Source organism: Amphibalanus amphitrite, unplaced genomic scaffold (assembly GCF_019059575.1).
Source record: "Amphibalanus amphitrite isolate SeventyFive unplaced genomic scaffold, NRLGWU_Aamphi_draft 000012F_arrow, whole genome shotgun sequence".
Taxonomy (NCBI): domain Eukaryota; kingdom Metazoa; phylum Arthropoda; class Thecostraca; order Balanomorpha; family Balanidae; genus Amphibalanus; species Amphibalanus amphitrite.
This window is the reverse complement of record NW_024881508.1, coordinates 1,004,291-1,031,304: the sequence shown is the minus strand read 5'-3', so window position 1 is coordinate 1,031,304 and position 27,014 is coordinate 1,004,291. Positions and strand designations below refer to the sequence as shown.

Genomic DNA, 27,014 nt, shown 5'->3' with positions numbered 1-27,014 from the left:
GGGGACAGGTAGAGGGACGGTCCCATCGCGGTCTGATCTCGGGCCGGCGCGGAGGAGCAGCTCCTCTTCCAGCTGCCACTCTAAGGGCTGTTTGTCACAGTCCCGACAGGCTGACTTGTTGCTTGTTCACTTACCTCTTATTATCCCGGTCCAAAATGACATATGCGTTTGCAATATCTGCGAGCTGTGTGGATCAAAAAATCACGGTAGACAAGTACCTGTTGTGCATGCCTTCCTTTTTCAATTTCGTTCATTTATTACACCGTCAAAAATTAGACAACCGCATCAGCTGCTACATAGACCAGACATCTCATGAGTTGCACATTGATCAAAGTTTGCTGGGATCTCGAGTTATAAACCTGCGCCTGCCGTTGACTTTTCGCTTACTATAGTTATTTCCCTTGCATTGTGGCCTATCAGCGACCTCCCGCGCCCCGGGCGGGCCGGCACCAAAGGGATCCGCGGTATTCATACACCCACTTGTTCAGTAAGCGTGTAAATCAACTGTCCGTAATTGCGTGACCGCATGCTGCCCTGCAGACACAGCCGCGGGGAACGGTTATTATACACCTGTGGGGCGGGGGCGGCTGGCATTGTTACACTCCGTGAGACAGTCGCTGACAGAATCTCTGGCAGTGTGACCGTTAGTGATGTCAATTACGGAAAATCTTGATACCGATACCAAACTAAATACCAACAATAACCAAAGAAGAATACCGAAACTGAACCAAATTGGTAAACACAGGAAAATACCAACTTTTTACCAAATTCACAGCCTCCTTTACATTAGGAACGATTCACAATACCAACAAAATACCAAATGCATTAGCCCTAAAATACCTAATACCAAGTTGGTATCGGTTTGGTATCGGTATACCAAAAAGTTGGTATCTGATTGACATCGCTAGTGACCGACCTTGTGGTCATCTGGTCATGTCATCGTAGTCTGCATTGTATCCGGGCAGTCATTGTTGTCCGTAGTCTGCATGTGTATCGACTGGAAGAGAGCGTTACGGACCTCCCCCTTACCGGTTCGTGGTCCAATGCAGTGCATTCGGCTGAACTCCATGGGAGTGTGTGACTGAACTCCTCGTCCGGAAGAGTGTGCTGCGGCTTAACTCCTGGTCCAAATTGTTAGTCACCGTGCAAATTGTGACAGTGTGCGCCTGGCCTCTCAGTCTTCAGTCCGTGAGAATAACGTCATTCCCCCAGTAGTCATGCCGTTGTCCGTGAGAGCGTGAGGCTGACCCCCCGGCCTGGCCTGCGAGGTCGTAAATTAACGACACCATTGTGTTTCTCACAGAGGCTATAAACCAGACACTCTGAATACCTAATGAGCCTAATTGTCATATGTTGTGAGTATGCAGAGCGTCATGGACATTTGCAACGCTACTCGCCCTAAATGGCCGGCTTCTTTATTGTGGTGCTAGGGGCGGGCAGCTGCATGGCTTGCCTGCACTTAGGCAGTGATTTACTATTTATGTAATGAAAACAATCGTTAACTTGAAGTAAATAATCAGTATGCTTCTAAGCGATGGCATAAATTTGTGCTTATTAAATGCGCATTGCAACGCTAGTTTGGTTTGGAGGTGCGAGAATTCTCGCGATGAAATCAATATCGAAACTCAAAGAGCATATGTAACGCATAGGTAGGTATTAGGTAGAAGCCAGCTATCAACAACCAGTTAAACGGCACCAAGCCGCTATACGGCAACCCGCTGCTGATTTCAGTCCAGAAAAACGCGGTCATCGCCTGCCCCAAGGCCAGCAACATGATAAAACAATGTTATACAATGCTGGTCCAAGATCATGAACGACATACATATCAGGCATTGCATACTTGTGTGAGTAAACGACAGCAATGGAGCCTGGTTGGTACTGCATTGCATTGACATTTACCATACCAAAGTGTTTGGCTTCATTCTAGGCCGGCTATGTTGAAGTTCATTGCAGACGTGGATTATTTTGTCCTTGCATTCTCTCAAGAAGCTGAATTGCGGACTACGTAAACGGCTTATCCTCGGATATACGCTTTCGGAAAAGTGTTTTAAAACTAAATACCGACTAAAACTATGGAATGTATGCAATTAAAAAAGCACATTGCTATAACTACTACTAATTATGCTATAAGTACCTTTTTATAAATTGGGTACGGCCTTCCGGTAAGAGTGGTTGGTCAGCCGAAGTGTTTTGGTGAAAATACCTTAGCTTAGGTAGCTTTGAATGACACAGACACGCCTGCAAAATGACTGGATAGAAATAAGAAAAGTCTTATGCGGACGATTCGGCAAAATTTATCTGCACTGAAACAGCCTTCACACACATTCATCAATACTGATCGATTATTGTGCTGCTGGTAACGAGCCACGTTATGTTTGGAGGTTCGTGCATTATCATTATCGAAAATTGACGAAGCTGCAAAATAGGTACAGGGGTAAGGTTTCGAGAACGATTACTAAAATTATACCGGGTGGATACTAACTATGAAAAAAGAGAGGGTATCGGATTAACATTTGCAGCAACAAAAATATGCACACTGCAGGATCTGATGACGTTCTATTTGCTTACATGGGGCAGTCGACATATTACGAATATATGTCGTAGACTATATATTCCGTGCATGGGGATACATTCTAGGAGACATTGCGTGATGTGCTGTACGTAACTATTAAGTTGTGGAAAATATTTTAAAACTCCTCTTCTTTCCTTCTTCTGAAATTGAAACATCTCTGAAACTGCTCCTGCAATGTACGAATTGTGCAATGAGCACTGTACAGTGTACATGGTCTCCATGATAACCGGTCTCGATTCTGTAGTGTGCGCCATCAAAGTCTCCATTTAAGCTGTCGTGTGCGTTATCGAAGCCTTCTACTGATTTTGTCGCTTGCGCCATCATAGTTTATTGATGTTATCCGCGCTATCCAAGTCTCCGAAGTCTTCTTCTTTCTTATCCTGTCAAGTGCGCTATCGAAGTCTCCCACTGATTATGGTGTGTGCGCTATCGAAGTCTCCCACTGATTATGTTGTGTGCGCTATCGAAGTCTCCCTCTGATTCTGTTGTGTGCGCTATCGAAGTCTCCCACTGATTCTGTTGTGTGTGCTAGCGAAGTCTCCCATGATTCTGTCGTGTGCGCTATCGAAGTCTCCCAGCGAAGCTGTTGTAAGCGCTATCGAAGTCCCCCAATGATTCTGTCGTGTACGCTATCGAAGTCTCGACTCTCGCAGCGGTTCTGTCGTGTGCGCTATCGAAGTCCCCTTGATTCTGTCGTCCCCAGCCTGTTATCGAAGTCTCGTTCTGCAGCTGCCGTGTGCCTGTGCGCCTTCGAAAGTTTTCTGCTGGTTACCAGGCTTCTGTAGTGAGGTAGAATTTAATAGTCTTGCCGGGCCGCATCTTTTTGCGGATTTTAACGCAGCTTGCCCACTGCCACAACGCGAATGGACACTGCTTTGCACAGGCAGACCTCGCATCACACCAGCAGACCACGCCTCATACCAGCAGTCCCCACCCCACACCAGCAGTCTCCGCCCCACACCAGTAGACCCCGCCCCACAGCAGCAGACCCCACCACACACCAGCAGACCCCGCCCCACGTCAGCAGTGCGTCCTGTGAAGGTTTGCGGTGCCCCACAGTCGGTGCCCGCAGATGCCGCGATTGCTAGCACGCAAGCATTTGTTGTTTTCTGGCTACACGTGGATAGTCGACCGTCAGTTTCGACAGTTGTGGTTGCAATTACTGGAAGTAACACGGGCCAATCAGCATTCAATAGCTCAGCCTGTTCAATTGTGGGTATAGCATTGTTTGTTATATCACTAAAAACATCAGTACGAATCCAAAAGTTGGCGACGGTGCCAGGTACGGCGAACGCTCAAACACACTGAACTGTCGTGTTGGTATGGTTGAACAGCTCTGGGCAATAAAATAACGAATTTAAGGTTGCTGCACTGCGGTGATAACGCATCAGATGCCGTAGAACGGCGCTATATATAGATTTCTGAATCGGCTGAGTTCCGCAGTCGGCAGTCGTTGGACAATCGAGGCCGGGTTATAAGTGGCCGAGCGGCTAGGACAACTTTTGGAAATGTCAGACAAACACGTCCCAAATGTAAAAACAGGCCGAACGATTAACTGGGCTGATCTTAATCGCGTCAGTGTGAATCCGGGAGTTGTTTGGACTCTGGCCATTGTGCTGTCATGTCTAACACATGGCTGATTTGGATCACGAATTCCTGGTGGCGTTATGAATAGCATTTTGCTTTAAGCATATAGGAGGCATGAATTTGTTCACAGTTGTTGGGATATTTTTTGCTTTCAAGAAATGCAGTGCATTTGTTTTCTATTCTGCTGGGTGTGGAATATTAAGAAGATTATTTCCAAACACATTGGTTGTTTTTTTAGGAATATGGCTCGTGATAATTAAATTTTCCTAAGTGATTGTGGTATTTAGTAGGGGTGTAGACTGTAGGTACATAAGAATATTCCATTCGGGCACACCAGTCATTGACATGGGGAAACCCAACGGAGGGTGTCCTCGAATGGCATTGATTTTTTCACTTGGCAGAATTTCGGTGACGTTTACCCCGTTTATATTGAGTATTTACTATGAACACAATAAGATAAATGTTTTCCACCTACCAAATGTAGCTTCCAGCCACAAATATGATAGCACGGCAGAGGTTGCAGTGTCATTGCAATGTTTTTGTCAATGAAGATGACAAAATATATCCTGATACCATGCATTACATTAACCCGCGCCCAGATGGGGTCTGCCGAGCAACGCGGTCTGATGGGGGGGGGGCCATTTTGGCCCCCCCTCAGATCTCGAGAACCACGCAACATAGCGACAAGCGGTAAACGGTGTTGGATAGCCCCAGCGGGGAACTACCTTGTGACCCAATTTCATTGACCTCGGTCAAACCGATGACGTCACAGGTCAGGTCAAAGGTCGAATTTTCACCGTTTACAGGCATTTCAAGAAATGCGTTGTAAAATCGAGTAAAATGCATTTCATTGAAAATCATCGATGGAGAAATGCTCTTCAAACACATATTTTGCTATTTGAGGTCACTGATACCAGGTCAGGTCACAGAGGTCAGGTCACTGGGGGGGGTCACAATATGAAAGTGTCGTGTGATACATGTTTTATGGTCCATTTTACATGACAAATGCGATTATGTGGGTCAGACAGACCTTAGGGCCAGCTTAGGTCACGTTTTGGTCATGGTCAGGTCAAGGTCAGGTCAAGGTCAGGTCAAATTAGGTCAAATTTCAAAGTTGATATTTTTGCATAAAATGGGTATCGATTCGATGCAGCTCGTCACGGGGAGTTCAATGGTGGTCTCCGTTTTGCGCTACGAGGTCTAGAATTGCTAAAAATTGAGTTCAAAAATTTGACGTCATCAATTTTTAACAGTTTTTTCGCTATAACTTGGCCAAAAAAAGAGGTATCGATCTAAAATTTGGTATGTATATCGAAGAGCGCAGGGACTATCACATATGTTCCGGTTTTTTCGAAATTCGAAATTTTTTTGGAAATTTTTTGAGTTTTTCTGAAAAAATCAATTTTTTTTATTTTTGGGGGTCAAAATCCCAAAATTTCGAAAATCCGAGATAGCAAGTTTTGTAGCGCCGTCTTTTCTCTACACAACCACATAAAGAACTTTAAAATTGCTTGTTAACTGTAGAATTGGTGAGCGTTTCAAGATGTCATGTTTTTTGCTCATTTTTGCTCGAACATGACCTCAGTTTGACCTCAATAACTCCTGACCTGAGGTGACCTGTGACTTGAAATTTTGTGTGAAGGTGTCAAATTGATGCCCGGTAAGGTACCCAAAATTTGGCGGCGCTGCGCGCCGCCGTTTTCCTCGTTATTTAAGAAAAACCACAGGGGGGGGGGGGGGCCAAAATGGCCCCCCCCATCAGGGCGCGGGTTAATAAATAGTCCTTAACCCGCGCCCCACTGGGGGGGGGGCTATTTATAGCCCCCCCTCCCGTTTTTCTGCAATAACTTCCAAACCGCTTGACGTATCGACGCCAAACTTGCAGCACCTTCGGCTGCATCGATTTGACACCTTGTGTCAAAATTTGAACTTCGTACCTACCATATGTCGGCCGGAAATGACGTCAGAGTGACGTCATGTTCGGCCGATTTCGACGCAAAACATTGAACCACGGCAATCGCTCCCAAGAGCTCAGTTTTTAAGCTAGATCCAATTTCTTTGCATGAGCTGACTCAGAATAGACTGCGCTATCAAACTGCTATCTCGGATTTTCGAAATTTTGAAAATTTCGAAAATTTTATATAATAAAATTCAAAATTTATATTTATACATTTTTTTCAAAAACTTTTTGACTTTTCGAAAAAAACCGGAATATATGTGATAGAACACATTATTATGACTAAGCCTAGCAAGTTTTAGCTAAATATCTTCCAAAATGGCCAAGTTATACGCATTATTGCAAAAAATTAACAATTATTAATTTTTCAAATCAATTTTTCAGCACGAATTTGACATCGTACGCCAATATAAATAGCACCATCGTGTTCCTGAGCTCAAACTGCATCCAATAGACACATTTTTTGTTGAAAAATTATAACTTCAAAATTTGACCTTTTTTGACCTGAAAGTGACCTGACCTGAGCTAAATTTGACTCAAAATGACCTGGAATGACACAGACGACATCAAATTCGAAATATTTGGCCTAAATGGACCATAAAACATGTGTCACGTGACCGACGGATGATATAATATTTTCGTGACCTGTGATGACCTGACCTTGACCTGAAAATCAAAGTACAAGTTTGGTACCCTCAGAGTATCTAGAGCATCTGTTCACGAGTGTGTGAACCAAAAATGAGCCTGATCTGACTTGTAAGACGGCGGCCAGAGCCCAAAAAGTGAAGAAGCCAAAATGCTAATAGTTTTTACTTTGACCTGACCTGTGACGTCATCGGTGACCTCGAGGTCAATGAAATTAGGTTTCGCTCGACAGTTTTTTCCGGGGCTATCAGATGCCGTTTGAATTTTGACGATCGGCCCAGTAGTTTCGGAGTTAGGAGGGGGGGCTATGAATAGCCCCCCCCCCCCCCCCCAGTAGGGCGTGTTATACGCAGACCCCAGTGGGGCGCGGGTTAAGCAGTCGTAGGGGTGCAATATTTCAATGGAGACAGCTTTGATATTTAAGGGTATTCAGTTTCATTTCAATTTTATTGATGAGATTGTGAATATGTTTGGTTATCTTCTGTATCTGTCTCATTATTGGGAAGCATTAGGTACAAGCGGTTCCATCTATTTAACTTTGTTTGTTTATTTGCTGAAGGTTTTACTGATCTGTAAATCACTGATTTGTTTTGTCTCGGACCTTTGTTTGTTGCTAACAAGGAGTGTTGAGATCACGGCGACTACCGAGTCTTTGAGTCACAACATAAATCATGACTCAATGACCGCATGTAATAGTTTTATACCGCTGTGAGTAGTCATGCGTCCTGTGACAATCGTCTTTGTGTCCGAGTTCCCATTCGACTAGAAACACACTTTTGCTGGCGGTGATTGAAGGCGATGAGCCGTGTCCTATGTGAGTCAGTCGCCCTATTCTAACCACACAGCCACCGGGCAGAGACGGGGGCAGAGGGGGGGGGGGGGTGAGTCACACCCCCGGCTCGGTGACCAGCTCGGTCGCCGCTCGCCGTGAGCCCCAGAACCGGACCATGGTATCGCCGTGCCGCGTCCCGACGAGAAGAGACCAGGAAAGGCGTTATGGCCGGCTTTGTGAGGCGAGCCATGTCCGTTAGTCGAGCCCGCTGGAATGGCACGGTGAATAACGTGCCGCGAGCGGAAATGCCGACGCAAATGACGTATTTAAGCACTAAATCGGAATGTACGCGGATGACGTGTGATCGTGATTAAATTGAATGTCGTGAGATTATTCATAAGTTGGTAGGTACCTATAGCTTTGTGAGTGTCATGCCCAACCCATCATTTTTATTCAATTGTCTAATGTAAAAAAAAAATGAGTAGCAGTTATAATGATGTTGAGCAGGGATGCGGAGCCGGAGCCGGAGTCGGAGCCGGAGCCGCCGGAGCCGGCATATTTTGCCCGGAGCCGGAGCCGGAGCCGGAGCCGTGGAACAATATAGCCCGGAGCCGGAGCCGGAGCCGGAGCCGCCAAAAAAGGGGGCGACTCCGGCTCCTTTTTATTTTTTGAAGAGGAAAAAAATAATTGACCTAGTTCGGTTTGACAGTACAAGGCAGTAAAACATATGGTACTTTACTTACGTCATGGGCCATCAAGTGAATGAAAAAAGCCGAATATCCCCAGTATCCCACAGTACGCAATCAACTTCTTGTCTGCTCCTCCCCCCCCCCACGTCTACTGCATCCCCAGAGCATGAGGAGAGGACCGGTCATCAGGTGACGGCCATTGTTTTCAAGCCAGTGCAGTGGACTGCGACTCCCAGCACCGTCTCTTCCCCTCCCCCCCCCCACTCCCACCCCCCAATGCACCCGAGACTGGTGTCAGCTTACGATGGTTCAGTGAACTCCAATTCGCGGCGACTGCGTTTCCAATGCCATCGCTTCCTAGTCCTTTGTTCTGCCAGTTCTCTCCGAGGTGTGTTTGCGCGGGGACGCGGTGAGCCGGTCATGGTAAGGAGTAACGCGTATAACCAATCCAATTTTTCTTCCACCCGTATTTAATTGATTGCATAGGGGATGTACTGAGTCGGAGCCGGAGCCGCCGGAGCCGGAGCCGCCGGAGCCGGACCATTTTACTCGGAGCCGGAGCCGGAGCCGGAGCCGCCACAACATTTCACCCGGAGCCGGAGCCGGAGCCGGAGCCGTTTTTTTCTCCGGAGCCGGAGCCGGAGCCGGAGCCGTCTGAAATTTCCACGGCTCCGCATCCCTGATGTTGAGATATTGTGCTGAGACTGCACTGAAACGTTATGTGTCCTCTTTTGCTTCAACTAAAGATGAACTATAGAGAGCGTGTGATCGATGAAATAAAACAATTTAACTACGAAGTAGCGTTTCTCACAAGCGAAAAAAAGAAACTATTCACTGCTGGTTAGCATCCAAGTGATGGTCGATTATTGATGCATTGTGATGATGGATGTGCGAATCGACTTTCCAGAGTAGCGTGTTTCTTGTCATTTACTTAGATGGATAATTCGTTGACTGTGATTGCAAAGTGTCGCGTCATCCCTGCAGTGCCATCTTCTGAGAGGTACCGTCGCACAGCTTTCCCGGCGGCCCACTTTCTGAACACAACCAACCGACATGACACTTCGGATGAATTTAATATCACCGTCACATGCCATACGACCATCCCGAGTCGACATAGCGTGCTCTCACACAGCATGAGGCCACGAATGAGTTTGTCGGGTTCGTCTGCGCAGCAAGATATGTGTGAAAGCCGCGCGCCCTCCGATCGGCTCGATTGTATCTCGGGTCAAGACGATCGCCGGGCGGTGGCGTCTTCCATCCATCAGGGCCCGTCCGTCCGGCGGACACGAACAAAAACACTGAGCTCGGCACTGACGCGCCCGACGGCCCGCCATCCGTCCCCGCGGCCATCAGAGACACAGGCAGGGGGGTACGCTCCGGCTGTTTAGCATTACGAAAAATGGTGACAGACGTTTGTGGAGGATTGTCGACGAACTCTTGTTCCGCGAGCAGTACTTACACGCTAGCGGAAAATTCACCAATCAGCGCTCGGCAGTACTCGACGCTGATTGGTCCGACGCTCGTGACGAAATTGCGGGGGACCGCAGTTATTCTCTATGGACCCGAATAGGCTTTTGGATTTCGGAGGAGTTTCTTTAAAATTATATGCTGTTTGGAGCTGTTTTCGAGTTGAAATATATTTCTTATGACTGTTAGCTATATAATGACACCATAAAATCATGATTTTAATAAATATTACCGATGTAATATCGGCCGAAAAGACATGCTGTCATGGCACGGACTGCCCTGCGGCTGATGTGGGGCCCCTAGTGCCAGCGTATGGTAATAATGGGTTGACGAAGGGTTATTGGAGAAACTTAGAGCCCCTTTAGCATTCAGTATAGGGTCATCAGAGGCCGGGAATGTCCATCAGGGGTCTGAGTAGGCCTGTCATAGGGGCATACATGACACATCATGGCCCATGGGTCAATGTAGATCCATTAGGGGCCGTTGAAGGGCCATCATTGTTCAGCGTGGGCTCGCAATTACCTCTGATGGGCATATGCCGTGCCCCGATGGACTAACGCTGGCCCCTGATGAACCATCACCAGCCCCTGATAGGTCTACAAAGCCCTCTGCTGGGTCCAAATTGGTCACTGATATGCCCAAATGGGCCACTGAGATACCCGTACAACATCGGGCACATCCCCTGACTGCACCTGCTGGACCAATGCCGTCCCCTCATGGGCCCACCACAGCTCTTGAATGACCTTTTCAAGTCCCCTGAAGTGCCTTTATTGGCCTAAATGGCCCCTGATTGACTGATGTGGTCCCTATTGGTCCTATATGGCCCCCATGAGCCCTCAACGTCGGCCTAGACAGCCTTACATTATATGCCACTGGGCCCTGTTGGGTCAGCACCGGCCCCCGATAGGCTTGCACACTGGACCCACCGGGCCTATACCGACCCATGAAGGGTCTATGTCGAACCCTCACGGACCTCCGATGACCACACGCCGACATGTGTGGCCCCATCAGCAGTGGTCCGTCTATCCCATGTACTTACGGTCTTTTTGGCCGATGTGACACCGGTAGTATATAGAATGTCATGATTAAATGTCGTTATTACACAGTCAAAAGTCACAGAAAGAATATCCAAGCTCAAAAATGGCCTCAAACCCAACAAAAACTGGTATAAATCCCCTTCAAAAGCCGTAAGTCTATTAAACGCCATAGGGGAATAGCTACAGTCCCCCGCAATTTCGTCACGAGCATCGGGCCAATCAGCGTCGAGTATTGCCGAACGCCGATTGGTCGATTTCCGCTAGCCTGTAAATGCTGCTTGCGGATATAGTTTTGAACAAGTGAGGGTCGCGGCTACTAATTATCGCTTGTCACCACTTTTTCGTCGGGAACGTTCTACCTGGTTTATATAGCCTTGGACACAGGTAAAAACGTCACACCGGCCGCGGCGGCGCCCCCGCAGTCGGCACAGGGCGCTGACCGGCAGCCCCGGCGCCCCGCGGGCGCCCCCGCCCCATCAGAGATCACTGCTGCGCGCGGCTCGCGTCACTCACGTCACTCGCGTCACGGCACCGGTGACGTCACGTCAGTACATCATGCCGGGGTGCGGCGGAGTCCGATAGAAGAACACATTGGGGTTTCCGGCGGAGAGCGTGCGCTCGGCCGGCGCCCGGTACTGCGACTTGATGTGGTCGATGGTGTTGTACATGTTGTTGTCGTCCTGCCGGATGTAGCCTGGAACAGAGGAGTGCCGTGGTCACGACCCTGATAGCATCTCCAATCGAACACTGCGGGAAGCGCCAATTACAGACGCTCTATCACCGGACTGCGCTCGTTTGTTCAGTGTTACAAAACATACACTAGGGAGACAGCAACATATTGCATGGGTGACTTCAGTACAACTGTGAGCTGACGTCATTTATATCACAATATGACGCCATTGGTATCATGGTATGACGTAATAGGATCGTTCATCTCGGGTCACTGGATCGCTGAGATGACTGGCGGAACGCTGCAGATCAACACCACCATGAGCAGCAGCACAGAAGGTACGCCAGCCGAGCCATCCCACGTACGCAATCTGCATCACAACCACCTCCCAACAAACAAAGCCCCGTCTGGAAAGGCCCGGTAGGTGTACAAAGGACCAGGCTAGCGACCCAGCCGAGAAGGGGATGGAGGGGCATTGTTCAGGCCGGGCGGCTCCCCTTTACTTCCAGCGTATGCCGTCTACGGCGCCGATTCCAGCAGGCTCAGCGGTACGTGGAAATCAAGTTTATATTGCGTTCGACCCTCCGCTCCACCCTCCACCCATCTGCAGTGACCCGGAGTCGGGACCCTCCTCCGGCCGACTCGTGGCGCCGCGCTGGTCCACTGGGACCACTGCTGGGAAATGGTTCCGGATTGGTCCCGGCTCCGGCCGGCGGTCCACCGGGGACGCTACGGGCCCGGCCGGGATGACCGGCGCCCTCACATCGGCAGAAAAAGCCAGTGCCAGCGCCAGCGTGACAAACCGAGCAGGGCAGGGATCGGACCATCGCGGAGGGGGAGGGTCGGACCGACGCCCGGCGGTGAGTTACTGCGCCAGGCCGATGGGGACTGTCGGCTCTGAAATACTGCCCGCCGCCCCTGCCGCCCCGGCATCCCGCTCCGCCGGCCGGCACCGGTCAGAGGTGGCGCCCCTGCCCCGTTCAGGTGAAACCAGTTTAAATCAGGGCCGGGAGGTCCGTCCTACTAGGGCGCGGTGGGACTGTCCCCGCAGCACGGGGTCATCCCGCCGAGCGCAGCTGAGGAGTGGGACGTCCCACTCCCATGTATGAGCCGATTTTTAATCACTTAAAAAGCTTGTTGATTGTTCACATATATAGGTTCGTTAGTGTAGCTACCACACCTATAATTGAGCACGTCAGCCAGACCGATTTGTTTTACCGGTGTTACAACAGACTGGCAAGGCGGACCTGGATTCCATTCCGCGTCAACCTTGACACCAGGAATCGTGCACGTTCACTGATGATACACAGATGTAGGAAGACCTGCTTTGAGACGAGATCCGGCAAAGAATGGAAAATGGGAAACAAGCTGGAAAATACAGCGATGTGTCTAGGCACCGATCTTGCAGCGAATGAAGAGGAAAAACGAATGGTATGGAAGACTAGGGGAGAGCGGGGCCAGTTGAAACACGGGGTCAGATGAAACATGGCTTTATTTTCAAAAGTATGCAACATATGGCGTTGCCGACACCACTGCGCATCCGCGCTCGACCACTTCCTTTGTCAACGGCGTTTGGGCGGCAAACGGACGGTAATTTTGATTTGACACTTGTTTTTGTGTTTTTGAGGGGAGTTTGGGAGAAATCGTTTTTATGAATATTTTGTGATATCTCATATACCTTTGTTTGCTGAAAGAAGAACTCCTGGCTCCGGAATAACACCTTATTTGGCCCTTCATTCAGCATGATGCCGTCCCTCCAGCTGGTTTGACATGTGCTTTACGGCGCGTGCGAGATGGCGGGAGCGGATGGGGTCAATTGAAACGCTTCTCTGAGGGTCAGTTGAAACAGGGCCACAGGCCGTTTCAATGGACCCCGGTGACCTTTACAATGGTTATTGTTCAGGGGCTGTAAACATTAAAGGAAATAGTCCACCTTTGAAATGAGCTTTTAAACTGAAATAGTAGTTTAATATAGCTCAATTTTTGACCCCTTTTTCTCCAGCCTTTTGCTTGAAAGCACACTATAGCCTGAGATATTTCTCATTTTCCTCATCCGCCCATTTTACCATAGTCTATGTACTTTATGTCACCTATTATGAGGAACTTTGCACTTTTAGCTTTCCAACGACCTATTGAATGTAGCATTTGGAAAAGTAAACCGGACAAAATATCTTCTTAAGAAAGTGGCCTTAAAGAGGAAAACATCCCATTGTTAAAGGGACCCTCCCACCTTTAAAAAAGTTTATGAATTGGCATGAAAGTGATGTCGCTCGGTTCAGAAAGAGCGAAAACGAATATCTACCAAATTTCACCGAAAAATATTCACCGGTTTTCAAGATATTAGACTTTTACTTTTGTTTATTTTTTGGGATCTCCGCTGTTCCTAGCGACTTTATTTAAAAGTGCGGCATTTGTTGCGCGCAACGCAGCATATACCACCGCGTGCTACAAAACGTTTTTGTCAAACATTTAACGGACGTTCGAAAGCCTGATGACGTCATCAGATTTAAGTGCCTATACCAATACATTGTGGCACTTATTTGCACAGATGTCAAAATCAAACTCAAATTTCTTTGTGATGAAGTAATTGCTGGAGAAACGGTTTTCACGGCACTGATTTTCAAAGAACGTCCATCAAGATGGCTATCTCAACTCAAATCTTATGTTAAGGTGGGACAGTCCCTTTAATTAAGGATAGGTGCAATTGACCCCATGAGCTGGTTCAATTGACCCTCGCATCGGGGTCATTTGAAACGGGCGTAGAGCTGTTTTATAAGCATGCGTTTGGCAGCAAAATATGTTTGAAACATAATTTTACATATCTTAAAATGAAGCCAAAAGAGCATATTTTTTCATGGCATTGTGCATTTTTCGATATGACAACTAGATCTCGCTGTGCATGTCAATATATAAAAAGTGGTTCAACTGGCCCCGCTCTCCCCTACCTGATAGGAAAGGGGACAGGGAAGGAAAGGAATGAAGAAGCAGAGAGAGAGGTAAAATTGATGCGTAAAGACACTGCACGAAACTAGAAACAGCGAACATGAGGGCGACAGGAAAATACCAGCAAGTTCTCAAGCAAATAAGATCTGCCACAACTTTACAAAGTAGCATGCAACAAGCAAGCATCTACAAGTTGGCTGCATGTTGATTGACATCGGGTCGCCGCCCAGACCGATGTGACGTGGGGCGACGCGGCGCTCCCTACACGTGTCTGTTGTGTATAAAAATCGTCCCGGTGCCGGTCCGACATCGGTTATCGCCTGCGACCGTTAGCGGCCCGGCGAGTCACGGCCGGCCCGCCGCGCCCGCCGGCCGCCACGGCTAGGGGTGAGCTCAGCACCGAGCGAGGGGTGAGCTCAGCTCGAGTCACCCGTCCGGCCCACTCCCACACAGGCACATCAGCGCGGGCCGCCAGTCGAGCTCCGAGCAGAAACACATCACTCACCCACCAATCACAGAATATGGATGGGGAAAACAGAGACGGCCTTCAGCTCTGGGGCCTTCCGCGAATGGCGACGTCGCTGCATAGCTCACAGTCACTGGTGCAGACAATTGGTCGGTAATCGCCCACCAAACGGTGGGTACTTGGCTAGGTGACAGTCCGTCCCATTCACTCTCTCCTTGACCATCATTTGACCGCAACCCACTCTGGCCTCACGGTGACCAGATGTCACCTGGACGTCGACCACTAAACGGCTCCGCCGCCCAACACTTTCCTCTTCGACGAGGCACGCGTCAGTACCGCCCGACTGACTGCGATGAGTGTTCACCGAACCGTGACCCGGCCGCGCCCGGTAACACCGCGTCCTCCACCAACAGACTCCTCAGCGGACAGACTCCAGTCAGACGTTCATCACGGGCTAATGGACGGACGCTGTCAATAGGCGGCCGTGAAAGGGACACGCCCAATGTGAGTCGTTCGTGAGCAGCCATCCATAGTGCGCTCAGGAGGGACCCACCAAAAGCTAATCTCGGAATCTAGGTACTTTGGTGACTGATTTTCCGCCATCCGTCTTAATTTGTCTGTATTCACTCGTAGGTGACGACCTTCGCTCAGCCTGCTTCCAATTTCCTGTCGGATTGTCCTCGCCACCACACGGCTCCTCTTTCTACAAACCCTGGGCTGGGAGGGGCCGCGGAAGTTGAGCGAGATTCGTCTCACCCCGGTGCCCCCTCCCCCGCGGAGAGGCGTGTGGCGCGCGCATGACCGGCCACGGAGAACTTCACGCTTTCATCGCGACTGCACCGGGCCGACCTCGCCAACTGTGTCTCCCTAATTCTCGACACGACTCGGCGGCCTACTGTGTTACACAACAACTGCACATGGCTCCGTTCCGCGCGGAGAGGCGGGAGGAATCACACTGGAGGCAGCTGAGGGGAGCGCAGGCTGAAGGAAGTGTAACTCAAAGAACATTTATCACACCGCTGTGCTTGTATTTATGATGGCTGTGGTGAAATATATCCTATCCTATAAATAAAAGACGTTTGTTTAACGAAGCAAACATGTCATATGCAGACATGTACGTGGCTCTGTTTAAGTACTAAATCACAGTATTATTAAATGTTGTTTTGCAGGTTTTATTCCCATGGTGCACAGCCAGAAGGGCCATGTATGGTCATGCCCAAGTTGCTCGCCCCATAAAGCTGTTAGCCCTTCTCGGCCATAAATAAGTGAAGAGGATTACTTTGCATCTACGGAGCGAATGTTGGCCAATGGGCCGCCAATAGGGAGTGGGGACGACAACGCTCAATGGCTCAATGTAGGTCTCCCAGGGGCCGTGCCGGCCTGTGAGGGAGCGGCGAAGGGGCTGCCTCTGGTCCATATACCTGCACTAAGCTGTCGGGACGAGCTGGGCTGGGCCGCTAGACCCAGCAGGTGCCCTAGTTAGAGATCGGGGCGGCGATTACACGACACTTTGAATGCCGCTCCATTGGAGCTGGATCTCTGTTTGGATTGCACATGCAGGTTCGCTCGCTCCTGTGGAGCTCTTTTCCAACAATTTGGGCCACATGGGTCATCCGCCTGATAAAACAAAGGTCCCGCTTTGGCAAAAATCAGACAGGATAAAAAACAATTCATTCGAGTATGTGTGAAAGTCGTCTGTCTTGCAAGAACAGCTGCTGGCACGACACCCATTCAACCTTCCCACCTATGGCGAACGCTTTATATTGTAGCGTGCGCATTGCGATGCTGCAAAGTAGAACACTTGAGCAAACGCCAATGCATAAATGGGCGTGTGATTGTCATAACTGCTTGCGCAATTCACGATACCAGACAACTGAAAGTTCGGCGTGATATGCAACAATGCGCATCATGTTACATAATGGGTGTTAATCGTTCCCTGACAGGTAATGGCTGGCTGGCGTCTGCCCATGCCAGGCACGACTTTAACCGCAGACCGAGTGTTTCGATAATTGGTGGTGTGACATCGTCAATCGGCGGACGTAACTTCTCTCTGTGGCTCACCGTAAAAGAAAGCTGTGTCAGCCGGTAGGCGCACTGAGTCTGGACACGACCACTCCATAGTTTCAGCCAAATATCAGGCCTGTCTAGACGGCAAGGCCGTCCCGAATGACATCATCCCAAATTCACTTGATGCTACCCAGTAACAACTAAAATCCGAGCCACATCGCCTGACCGAAATCGGCCCAGCACTGATATCGTCCACCTATAAGCTAACCAGCTACGTTATTGCTGATGGGTTTTGTTTGTTCCGGAGCCGGAACGGATGGGTGCCCGCCAGGTGACAGGCCGGGTCTGTTGCGTGAAATACTCGTCACGACACAGCGTGACACGACACGACACGGTATGACACGGCACGACACATCACGACACAACGAGTAGCCAGGTGCGGCCCGCAGCGCAGCTGGCCTGACGACAGGCCGAGGGAACGGCCGATGGAGCCGTCAGTTGTCACTCCAACGGTGATTTGGAGGTCTTTTGGACGGAATACGGACTTTTCGGACTTCATGTGTGGCTTCTTTTAAGGTAAGCGGGTCATCTAGAACGATATACGGACTATTTCAAATGTATGTGGGAAACCACCATAAGCTTTCAATATTTCTTTACACCATCGCTCGTTCCTGCGCTGTACCGGTATATTGGTATTTTCTTCGTGGTGAATTCCATACAACATCCGGCCCAGGTCGCAAAACGGTCGATAATATCGTAGACATCCGATTTACTGCCACACTATCCGATAATCAGCTATGATTCCGAATTCCGATCAAAACATGCCTGCTGTCACCCTAAAAACACACAAACAGCAGGCTTGGTACGGGCTCGTCGTCCTTTGGTATATTTATAGATAGATTTGAAGCGTACTTTTGGGTAAACATTTCCTTGAACACCAGGTGCAAGACCCAATTCAACAAAAAACCTTAAGGTAGGGGTCCTTATTCTGCGGAAGCGATTATGATCACTCGATTTTAGAAACTGGGGACAGAAGGTATTTTGAGTTTTAGTTTTTATGTAGGCAGCGTCAGTATCAGTCAACACACCACAGGTTCAGTTATGGAAATCCTATTTCCAAGGTATGCATCTCCATCAAAAGATATCTTCAATAAGCTACCCTACTGCACACCGTTCAGAAATCTATGCTACCTCTATTTTACCTATAAGGGAAGTGTATCAATAGCAATGTCCGATTGGTTACGTCACGGTCGGGGACTGGCACGTCTCCGCGAACGGTGACGGTCGCCGGCGCAGCAGACTTGCTTTCCGTCGGCACGTCCGGGTAGCAGCAGGAGCGATGGTGATAGCAGTGGTGACAGCTCAGTGATGGTGGTGATGGTGACTCGTGACGTTGGTGATGACGGTTGGTGACGTTGGTTATGGTGTCAGTTGCAGTTGGTGACTCGAGTGGTTGTGCTAGTGGTGGCGGTGGTGACAGCGGCAGTGGAGGCAGAGCAAGGTCTCCGAGTTGATCACGGTCATGATTGCGGTGGATGCTGAACAAACCCAACATAAGATGCCGATCGAATTGACCGCACGACCGCAGTGGCTCCTATATCGCTGTTGTGAACGAGCTGAGCTTGCCGCATGGGACCGACCCGGTGACATTGCGACCGCCGTCTGCGACCGCCGTCTGCTGACCCGCGGCTGCAGACTGCCCGGTGACATTGACGACCGGCAGACGGGGTGACGGCTGCCTTTTCAGACCGATCACGACATGCGACGCCGGCCAGACAGTGACCGTGGTCCATGAAGTCATCGAAGTCGCCACAATGCATTGGAACTGTCTGAGGGTCTGTTGTTTCTTTAGGCTCGCTCGACGAACGATCAAAGACTGTAACCAAAAAAGGTGGATTAACACCAATCGGTAAATCTGAAGAAGTAGCGGTAATGGTCTACGAAATACCATCCATCGCTCATATCAGCTGTGGTGAACTCATCCGCAGCACATTTTCGGCGTTTTAATTTCGATGCTTTTACTGTCGCTGGAATGCTCCTATCGGCGGCTATATTTACCTTGGTCGGCCCCACCTGGCACGCTCCTCCGCCGGTCACTGTCAGCGGGTGACCGTGACTGTGGCCGGTGGCGGCTGACGACTGGAAAACCTTGACGACAGGTGACAGGTGGGAAGGTCCTTGCCACCTCACACTTCACAGCGACTGACTGATAACAGTACCCATCACCACTCGGTAAGAGATAGCACCACTCATCACCGCTCGGTAACAGATAGTACTACCAACACCAGTCGGCAGTGGACGCCGGGCTATCTCACGGCGCCCGCAGGCTGCCGATGCGAGACGCCTCCCCTCCGTGAGCTGTTGATGCCAGGATGTTATCGGCACTCTCACCCCAGCACGAGCGACTTTTAATTGGCGATTGCCGATCGCACTCATCAGCTATCACGGACGCCCTCCCCGCGCCCCACCCGTCTCTCTCTCTCTCTCTCTCTCTCTCTCTCTCTCTCTCTCTCTCTCTCTCTCTCTCTCTCTCTCTCTCTCTCTCTCTCTCTCTCTCTCTCTCTCTCTCTCTCTCTCTCTCTCTCTCTCTCTCTCTCTCTCTCTCTCTCTCTCTCTCTCTCTCTCTCTCTCTCTCTCTCTCTCTCCCTCCCTCCCTCTCTCTCTCTCTCTCGCTCTCTCTCTCTCTCTCTCTCTCTCTCTCTCTCTCTCTCTCTCCCTCTCTCTCATCTCTTCTGCCTATCACCCCTTAGATAAGAGCGGGTTGTGCGAGGCTGACCGAGATATCAATGAAAGGGAGAGTCGCTGCGCCTGGATAAGGATGCAGCGCACGATAGCCAGACGCTAGTCGCTTGTGATGTGAAGGCCGGTAAGCGGAGACGACAGAGCGCATTGGTGAGGAGCATGATTGAAGAGCAGAGCGCCGAAGTGGTATACGTTTAATTTTCGCCGCGATCGAGTCTTATTCAATCATCAGCTAGCGGCTCGCATTGAACTGTGTGGTAACCATTCATCTACGATGAAATGTAGGTATTGATAAGAGCTTAGGACATGTAGTATTGTAATGGGATAAACAATGGGAACTATTTTGAATTATATTCTTTTGAATTGGCAAAATTACATACCTACATAAAATGTAGTATGTACAGAAGTTTAGTTCATCTGACTGATCATATGAATTCATCACAATAATATGAATTCAATCTAAATAACCTGAATAAATTCAACTTAACCTCTAGCCTGAGACGACCCATCAAATCAAGTTCATGTCGATAATTTGACTTTAAACACCGTGACTACGTCTCAGTTAAAACCTCTACAGCCATCACAGCGCACGGCCGGCCCAATCAATCACCCCTACCCTAATCCATCCAGCAATCAATCGGGGGCCTCGGCGCGATCCATCACGGCTCGACGAGCGGCAGATGAGGCGGCGCGCGCCTGCTCTCCCGATGGCCCGATAGGCCAGGTGTAAACAGAGAGCGGCCGCCGCGTCCGCTCCGCAATCAGCCCGCGTGCGCCGCGCCGGCCGGAACGGGCCTACTCGCACGCGACTGTCTCACTCCTCTCTGCACCGGGATTGACCTCTGCACCGCCGCCTCTGATCAGATGGGGGATAGCACACACGGGCGTGAGACCTGTGTACGCGGAGTTTTACTGTTTTGTTTACGCTTTGGGGTGATGCTAATTTCGGGCGGAGTTTCATCTAGAAGAAGAGCTCCCGCGCCGAGAGAGAAAGGAGGCGCCCTGCTGCAGCGCCCCAGAGCGGAGCGGAGCGCTGTTTGGTCTGATTTGAAACGCAATCAAGTCGGATTACCGGCTAGAAAGGTTTTGCTTGATTGCGAAAGAAGACATAAGGGTTGGAAGGAAAGTCCGAGAGGATTGATGGATATCTATGCAGTAGAGTGTATACGGGTATGCACTATGCATGTTATATGCTTCTAGTAAAATAAATGTTACAGTGCATCTACGGATCACATGTCATGTCAGTTGTTTTCACGACATCCAGTTGTGTGCAGTGCACCCTGGTTTTGACCACTGACATGACACTATCATCCACTGTGTGACGCATCCGTCTCAGTCCGGCCCCACCTGTCATTCACTGACCACTCTGCCCGGGTTCACCGGGTCTGACACGCTCTGTTATACAGGGTGCGCTGTCGATTTCAGACGGGACCAGCGCTGTCCCCGCATGCTGTACCGTTCGGTTTCCCCGGAGGTCACTGCGACACAGGGCCGGGTGGACCGCCCCAGCCCCGGCAGACCGCCCCAGCCCCGGCACGAAGAGGCCCGAGCGCAGACTCATGCATTATGCCGGCTGTTTTTCTTTTTCGACTTCAAGGCCACCAGGAAGAGAAGAAGGAACGGCGGAGATATAGAGGATTAACCGGCTACCGCATGATAATGATGCATCGCCGTTCAATTTACCTGCCGCAATAAATATTGTAACAAGTGGAACAGCAGGAAAACACTACAAAAGATCGTCTATTCAAACTAGACACAATCGTCCTTCCGGGGCAATGAAGCGGACAAACACTGGATGCTGCATTTTTACAAGCAATGACCCATGTAGATGAATATTTGTGTTACATGAATCATTCGAATGTGCAATTTTATACGTTTGTATTACTGTTCGAATGAAACAAAGGAGCTAAGCCTCAATGAGAGAGCACCACGAGTGCGTGGCTGTAACATGTCTAACTCTAAGTGACCGTTAAACGGCGGTTATAACTATAAGTATCGACCTTCTGAACCCCACTCTACACCGGCTCGGCCACAAATGATGACGTCACGCTAATGACCTGTTCCACACGTCATTTATGTGCCAAACGGCGCAACCTCGGCTGAATAACGCGCGCGGCGAATCTCCATATGCATGACGCACGCTACTGAAAGGAGCAGCAGGTCGGGAGACGGTAAAAATTACACCCTAACGACAGGAGCAGAGCGGCTCTAGTAAAGCCGGGAGAGCGGACGAACAGCTGTGTTTGGATGGGTGAGAGGCACGGGCCGCAGCGGCGGTGAGAAAGTCCGGTCCGGCGGCCCGCGCCAGGTGGTCGGTGGGTCAGGCGGTCAACTGGAGCAGAGATGCCGAGATAGCCGCCTGCTCCGTACACAGATTACCCAACCGTCAAACCAGGGCAGAAATGGGGAGACGGCGATCGATCGCCGGCCGACAGCGTCAGAATGTGCGGCCGCGCAGCTCTGGCGAGACAAAACTGCGCGACCACCCAAAATACGGCAAAGGCATGCTTATATCTGTGAACCTGCATATGTATGGATATGAAGACGTTTAGAGAGGTGTGAGCCGTTAAAGGAATGCTACCAAACATAGCTTTATCCCATGCCACGGAGATGAGGAGCGGCTGTTGACTCACAAAGACGATTGGTGCAAAATGCCTGATGTAACAGCGATGCCGCTCAGATAAGTTGGCATGGAAACAGACGCGCCAGCACTGAAAATCTGCTGGTTGGCCGAAGATACACGGCCATTAATCACAACGGCTACTTTGCAGACATGCAATAAAATTAGTCATACCGGCCGTCAGCCGCCGTCGGTGTTATTGAACAACAAGACACATTTTCATAACGGGGAACTTTATTTCTTTCGAAACCTCACAGGAAAACGAAAGCAGCAAATAAGCCGTGTGGGAAGTGTCTCTGTTCGCTCTTTTATTTTCTTATCTCTATATCTCATTTTACCATTCCTTTCACCGTTTTTCACTCAGTAAAAATATGGCGGTATGAAATCAGAAGCATGCCGATGTACAGCTCGTAGCTTAAACAATCTACTGTCATGCAAACTGAGTGTCATGCTGCGCTGCCCGACCGTGACGTGATTCCAGACAATCTAATCTAAATTTGCATCGTCATCGGGCGCCTCAGTCGCTCTGATTAGCCCCTGGCCGCGTCCCAAAGTGCCCTATCTCCATGACTGAGGGAGTGAGCAGCCCTGCTGGCTGGCCGCCACAGAACAGGGGACGGAAAACGACAAACGCCGAACGGTATACGGTAGGGTTGTTCAAAAAAACCGAATTTTGGAAAAGTATACGGGCTCATGGCTCATGTGGTGCGGTATTCTTTTCTGAGTCCAATGATGCCCATTTTTCTGAAAAGTATTAACTGTTAGGGGCTCCTCAAACGGCTTAAAGCGGACCATGTTACGCCCGCCGACCGGCCGGTGTCAATAAGGGCGAGAATTCGACGCCGCGCACGGGCGGCAGCGCCTTATCGGCACCGCGCGCCACGACACCTGCCGGGCGGCCGGCTGGGCGGTGGGAAGTTATAAGTGCGTGGTCTTATTGCACACGATCGGGGTGAGCTATCCCATGTTTTCGGGGCGGAAAGTTTCAGTGCAGCATCGGTGCAGCTGCTGCGGTGGTCTGTGTCGATGGTACAGAAAATAAGTCAAACATAGCTGAGAAAAGACTGAATGATTCCGGTTAGTTGCCTCGAAACAATCCATTTCAAGAATACATTTGCCTTCTTAACGTACCGTATCACTTGTTAATTCTTTAAAAAGCAAACTCTGAGCAATAACAGACTTCTTTGCATTGCTGTTGACAATTCACGTTACTTTTGGACGGTGGCTCGCACCCCCAATGTGCTGCCACGCATCTTAAATCTAACGGCGAAACGCGCAACTGTGCGAGAATCGAAAATTCACGATTTACGTACAGCAAGAGCTGACAATGCACAAGAACAGAATATGGAGACCCGGAAGTCATCGGTCCAAGTTTGGGGGTGGGTTTGACGAGCATGGGCGTCACCAATGTCATTATGCAGATACGTTGATATCAAATGCTGAAGCAACAGAATCGACGCCAGGTTTAACTTAGATTAGCAGGCCGAAATAAAACATAGCATGTCCGGGAATGACAGGGTGGCCACCCTGACAGTGTGACGAAGTGAGACATGAGTAGAGACATTAGCCGGAGTACCTATAAAGCGCCGTTTATCCAATCTTTCGAGCATAAGCGACGCCGGCAGTCCGGCCAGGGCGGCCGTGCCCACCGATGCCGATCAAGACCCGAATCCAGACCCGGCATAGAACACAGCTCTGCCCTGACGTGACACATTACCCCGCTGTGTCACTCATGACGGATGGACCAATGCAGGAGCCTTGCCAGCTCCTGTTGTACCTACTTCGTTAAATTTTCGATTCTCGCTAAGTTGCCGTTTCGTCGTTGGAATAGAGTTACGCGGCAGCATATTGGAGCTGCGAGCCACCGTCCAAAAACAACTTAAATTGTCAACAGCAATGCAAATAAGTCTGTTATTGCTCAGAGCTTGCTTTTTGAAGAATTAAAAAGTGATACAGTACGTTAAGAAGGCAGCTGTATTCTTGAAACGGATTGCTTCGAGGCAACTATCCGGAATCACTCAGTCTTTTCTGAGCTCTGTTTGAGTTATTTTCTGTACCATCGACACAGACCACCGCAGCAGCAGCACCGATGCTGCACTGAAACTTTCCGCCCCGAAAACATGGGATAGCTCACCCCGATCGTGTGCAATAAGACCACGCGCTTGTAACTTCCCACTGCCCAGCCGGCCGGCCGGCAGATGCCGTGGCGCGCGGTGCCGATAAGGCGCTGCCGCCGGCGCGCGGCGTCGAGTTCTCGCCCTTATTGACACCGGCCGGTCGGCGGGCGTAACATGGTCCTCTTTAAGCCGTTTGAGCAGCGCCTAGCAGTAATACTTTTCGGAAAAAAGGGTATCATTGGACTCAGAAAAGAATACCGCACCACATGAGCCATGAGCCCGTATACTTTTCCAAAAATCGGTTTTTTTGAACAACCCTAGTATACGGGTTCCGTTCCCGGAGCTGCCAGTGGCAGGCGTCCCGCCGTTCCCCACGCCATGGGCTTCTGGTAGCCGGTGTAACAGGGCACAGAACATGAAACGAGCCATGAAACGAACTGGTAGCCAAAACAGCCGGTGTCGACACTTTTCCGAATCGCGGGCGTCATGGCATGCAGGCGTGAAAGCCGAGCGAAGGAAATCGTGCAATCGTCCGTGGCGAATTGGTGGGATCGCCCGCGAGCACGTCCGGGCCGGAAGGTGAAGTGAGTGCCAAACACAGACTGAATCTGTCGGTGTGGAATGTCTCAGGAAGTATGGCAAACTATCCAAACACGCCACACGTATCAACCCACAGGCATCCTGGATCAAAACAGCAAGCAGGTTTGCTTCGAGCTGCTTAAGCCACAAACATTGTTTGGGCTTGCGATAAGCACTATAAGCAACACGCCACAGATAGACCAGGCAGGAATTCGGCTGAGGGACGCATGCACTTTGCACACGCCATCGAGCATGCCCGATCCGAGCACGATACGCTGCGATCGTGAATTGTCTCGTTAGAGCTGATAAAGCGGATCGTGCCGGCGCGGTGCCGGAGAGAGACACTTTCCTCGATCGCCGAAACTGCTGGCTGCCAGTGACCTTCGGGGACAGCTGGGAGCACACGTGACACCGTCGACACTGGTGACCACTGAGAGTTTGGCGACACTGACATTGAAGGCACGGTGCCAATGACTATAAAAGTAAAGCCCTGTCGGCACTGAGAGCTTGGAACCGATGGTGACAAATTATGATAGCGATATTTACAAATACTCAAATCAAGTCCACAAATAAAATGGTGCCCTTTTAAAGTTCCATAGCTGGCTTGCGAAAAAAATAACAAGACTGTCTTGACATAATTTCCGATGGGTTGGCACTGTGTGCGTATGACAACCGCGACACAGCTTGCCTGCCACCGGTGACACCGCGTGCCTGACACCTCTAACACCGCGTGCCTGGCACCTCTGACACCATACCCCTGACACCGGCGACACCGCAGCCATCGGCGGGTGTCACGAGCGTGGCCCACCGTCAGCAGTCAACTCCCATCGGTCGTGATCGGTGAAATGGAAACTGGCCGCGCCGACCGGTCGCGCTGAAAGGTCCATTTGGCGAGCCGGTTACGTGCCATCGGAGAGCGACGGGCGTCCGGCACGGCGCGCGGAGCTCCGACCCAGCCAGGTGGCGTCCACTGTGTGACCAGCTAAACTGGAAGGCGTAGACTGCTGAGTGAGGGAAATCTCAGTTGACTTTACAGTGTCTTTCTATTGCGTTTAGGAAATAAAATGTTTTAGTGAGATGCTTTGTTATGCCTTGGAGGCCTAAATATGTAGTATCAGCGATCTAAAACAAACTATAGTCCTTAGGTTTCACATGCACAAAGGGTGTGACTTTCACAGGATGTCGCTGCCGTTTCCGTGTGGATTTTCAACGTGCGTAATTCATCCGGTCGTGATTCAAGGATTCCTTTCCAGTGCCCTGTCACTTATGCCTCTCTTACTCTTTCCTTGTGAGTTTCACGCTCATTACGTCATCCTCCACATCACTGCCATGATACACCATTCTCCGCATTATTTTCAATACCGTTTTCTCTCGGAGGGTTTTCCGGTGTCTGCCAACTCAGACTCAGGTGAGGTCATTGCACGGTATCAGATAAACTTATCTCCGGTCGGATAGTGTCAATTTGCTAACAGCTCCTTTGCGTCAGCCAGAACGGCGGCACGAATAAGTGATGCTATGTTTAGTTTTATTGGCGGTCATTGTCGCATTTTCTTTTTTAATTCAACTAGACTACGTACTGTTCTTGTCTATATTTAATATTTGTCTATACTTTGTTCTGAGTCTATAAGAATAATTGTGGACTGTATTATAACTATATATGTAGGTATATAAAATTTGGATTAAAATGCACGTCTATTTTAGATTGGTGTCATAATTCACATACAACAGAGTTTAGACGGTACCATTCCTCTGCTCGCATGATACGTCATAAGTGACGACACTGACACAGCCTGTCATCAGCGGACGACAATGACAGACGACAGGAGGCGGCCGGCGCGGCGGCCGGTACTGGGCGACAATGGACCCGTGGACGTAGGAACGCTGTCACCCGCCGCTCGTACCAGTCGTCTGCACCGGCAGTGCCCGGCGGTAAACTTTGATTAATCACTCCATTGAGGGACGGAGTAGGGAGACTCGTGTTTCCTGTCAATGCTACTACATAATGTCCGTATTGTCATACGAGCGATCCATTTGTCATATTCTGTCGGTACTCGGTGCGTAAGGTTTCATGTGCGCAACCTTGACAAATGATGTCGGATGCATTTTCTCTATTGCTTCAGAGATTACACGTAATTAGCTACAAA

The 27,014-nt window shown here is 49.9% G+C and overlaps 1 protein-coding gene across 3 annotated transcripts in view; it reads right to left on the bottom strand.

Moving 5' to 3' along the window:
- Positions 1–9,276: 9,276 nt before the first annotated feature.
- Positions 9,277–27,014, bottom strand: part of LOC122382985 (protein bride of sevenless-like) — a 36,951-nt gene continuing 19,213 nt past the window's right edge. For 2 of the 3 annotated variants that reach the window (XR_006256756.1, XR_006256757.1), the window contains 2 exons: positions 11,112–11,420; positions 9,277–9,584 (listed from right to left, as the gene is read on the bottom strand). Coding sequence is in view for 1 of the 3 variants with exons in the window: in XM_043369020.1 (XP_043224955.1) it covers positions 11,272–11,420 (149 nt within the window). In the remaining 2 variants the exon portion in view is untranslated. Of the gene's footprint in view, positions 9,585–11,111; positions 11,421–27,014 lie in introns of those variants that run through there. The other variant, XM_043369020.1, reaches the window with a different exon arrangement.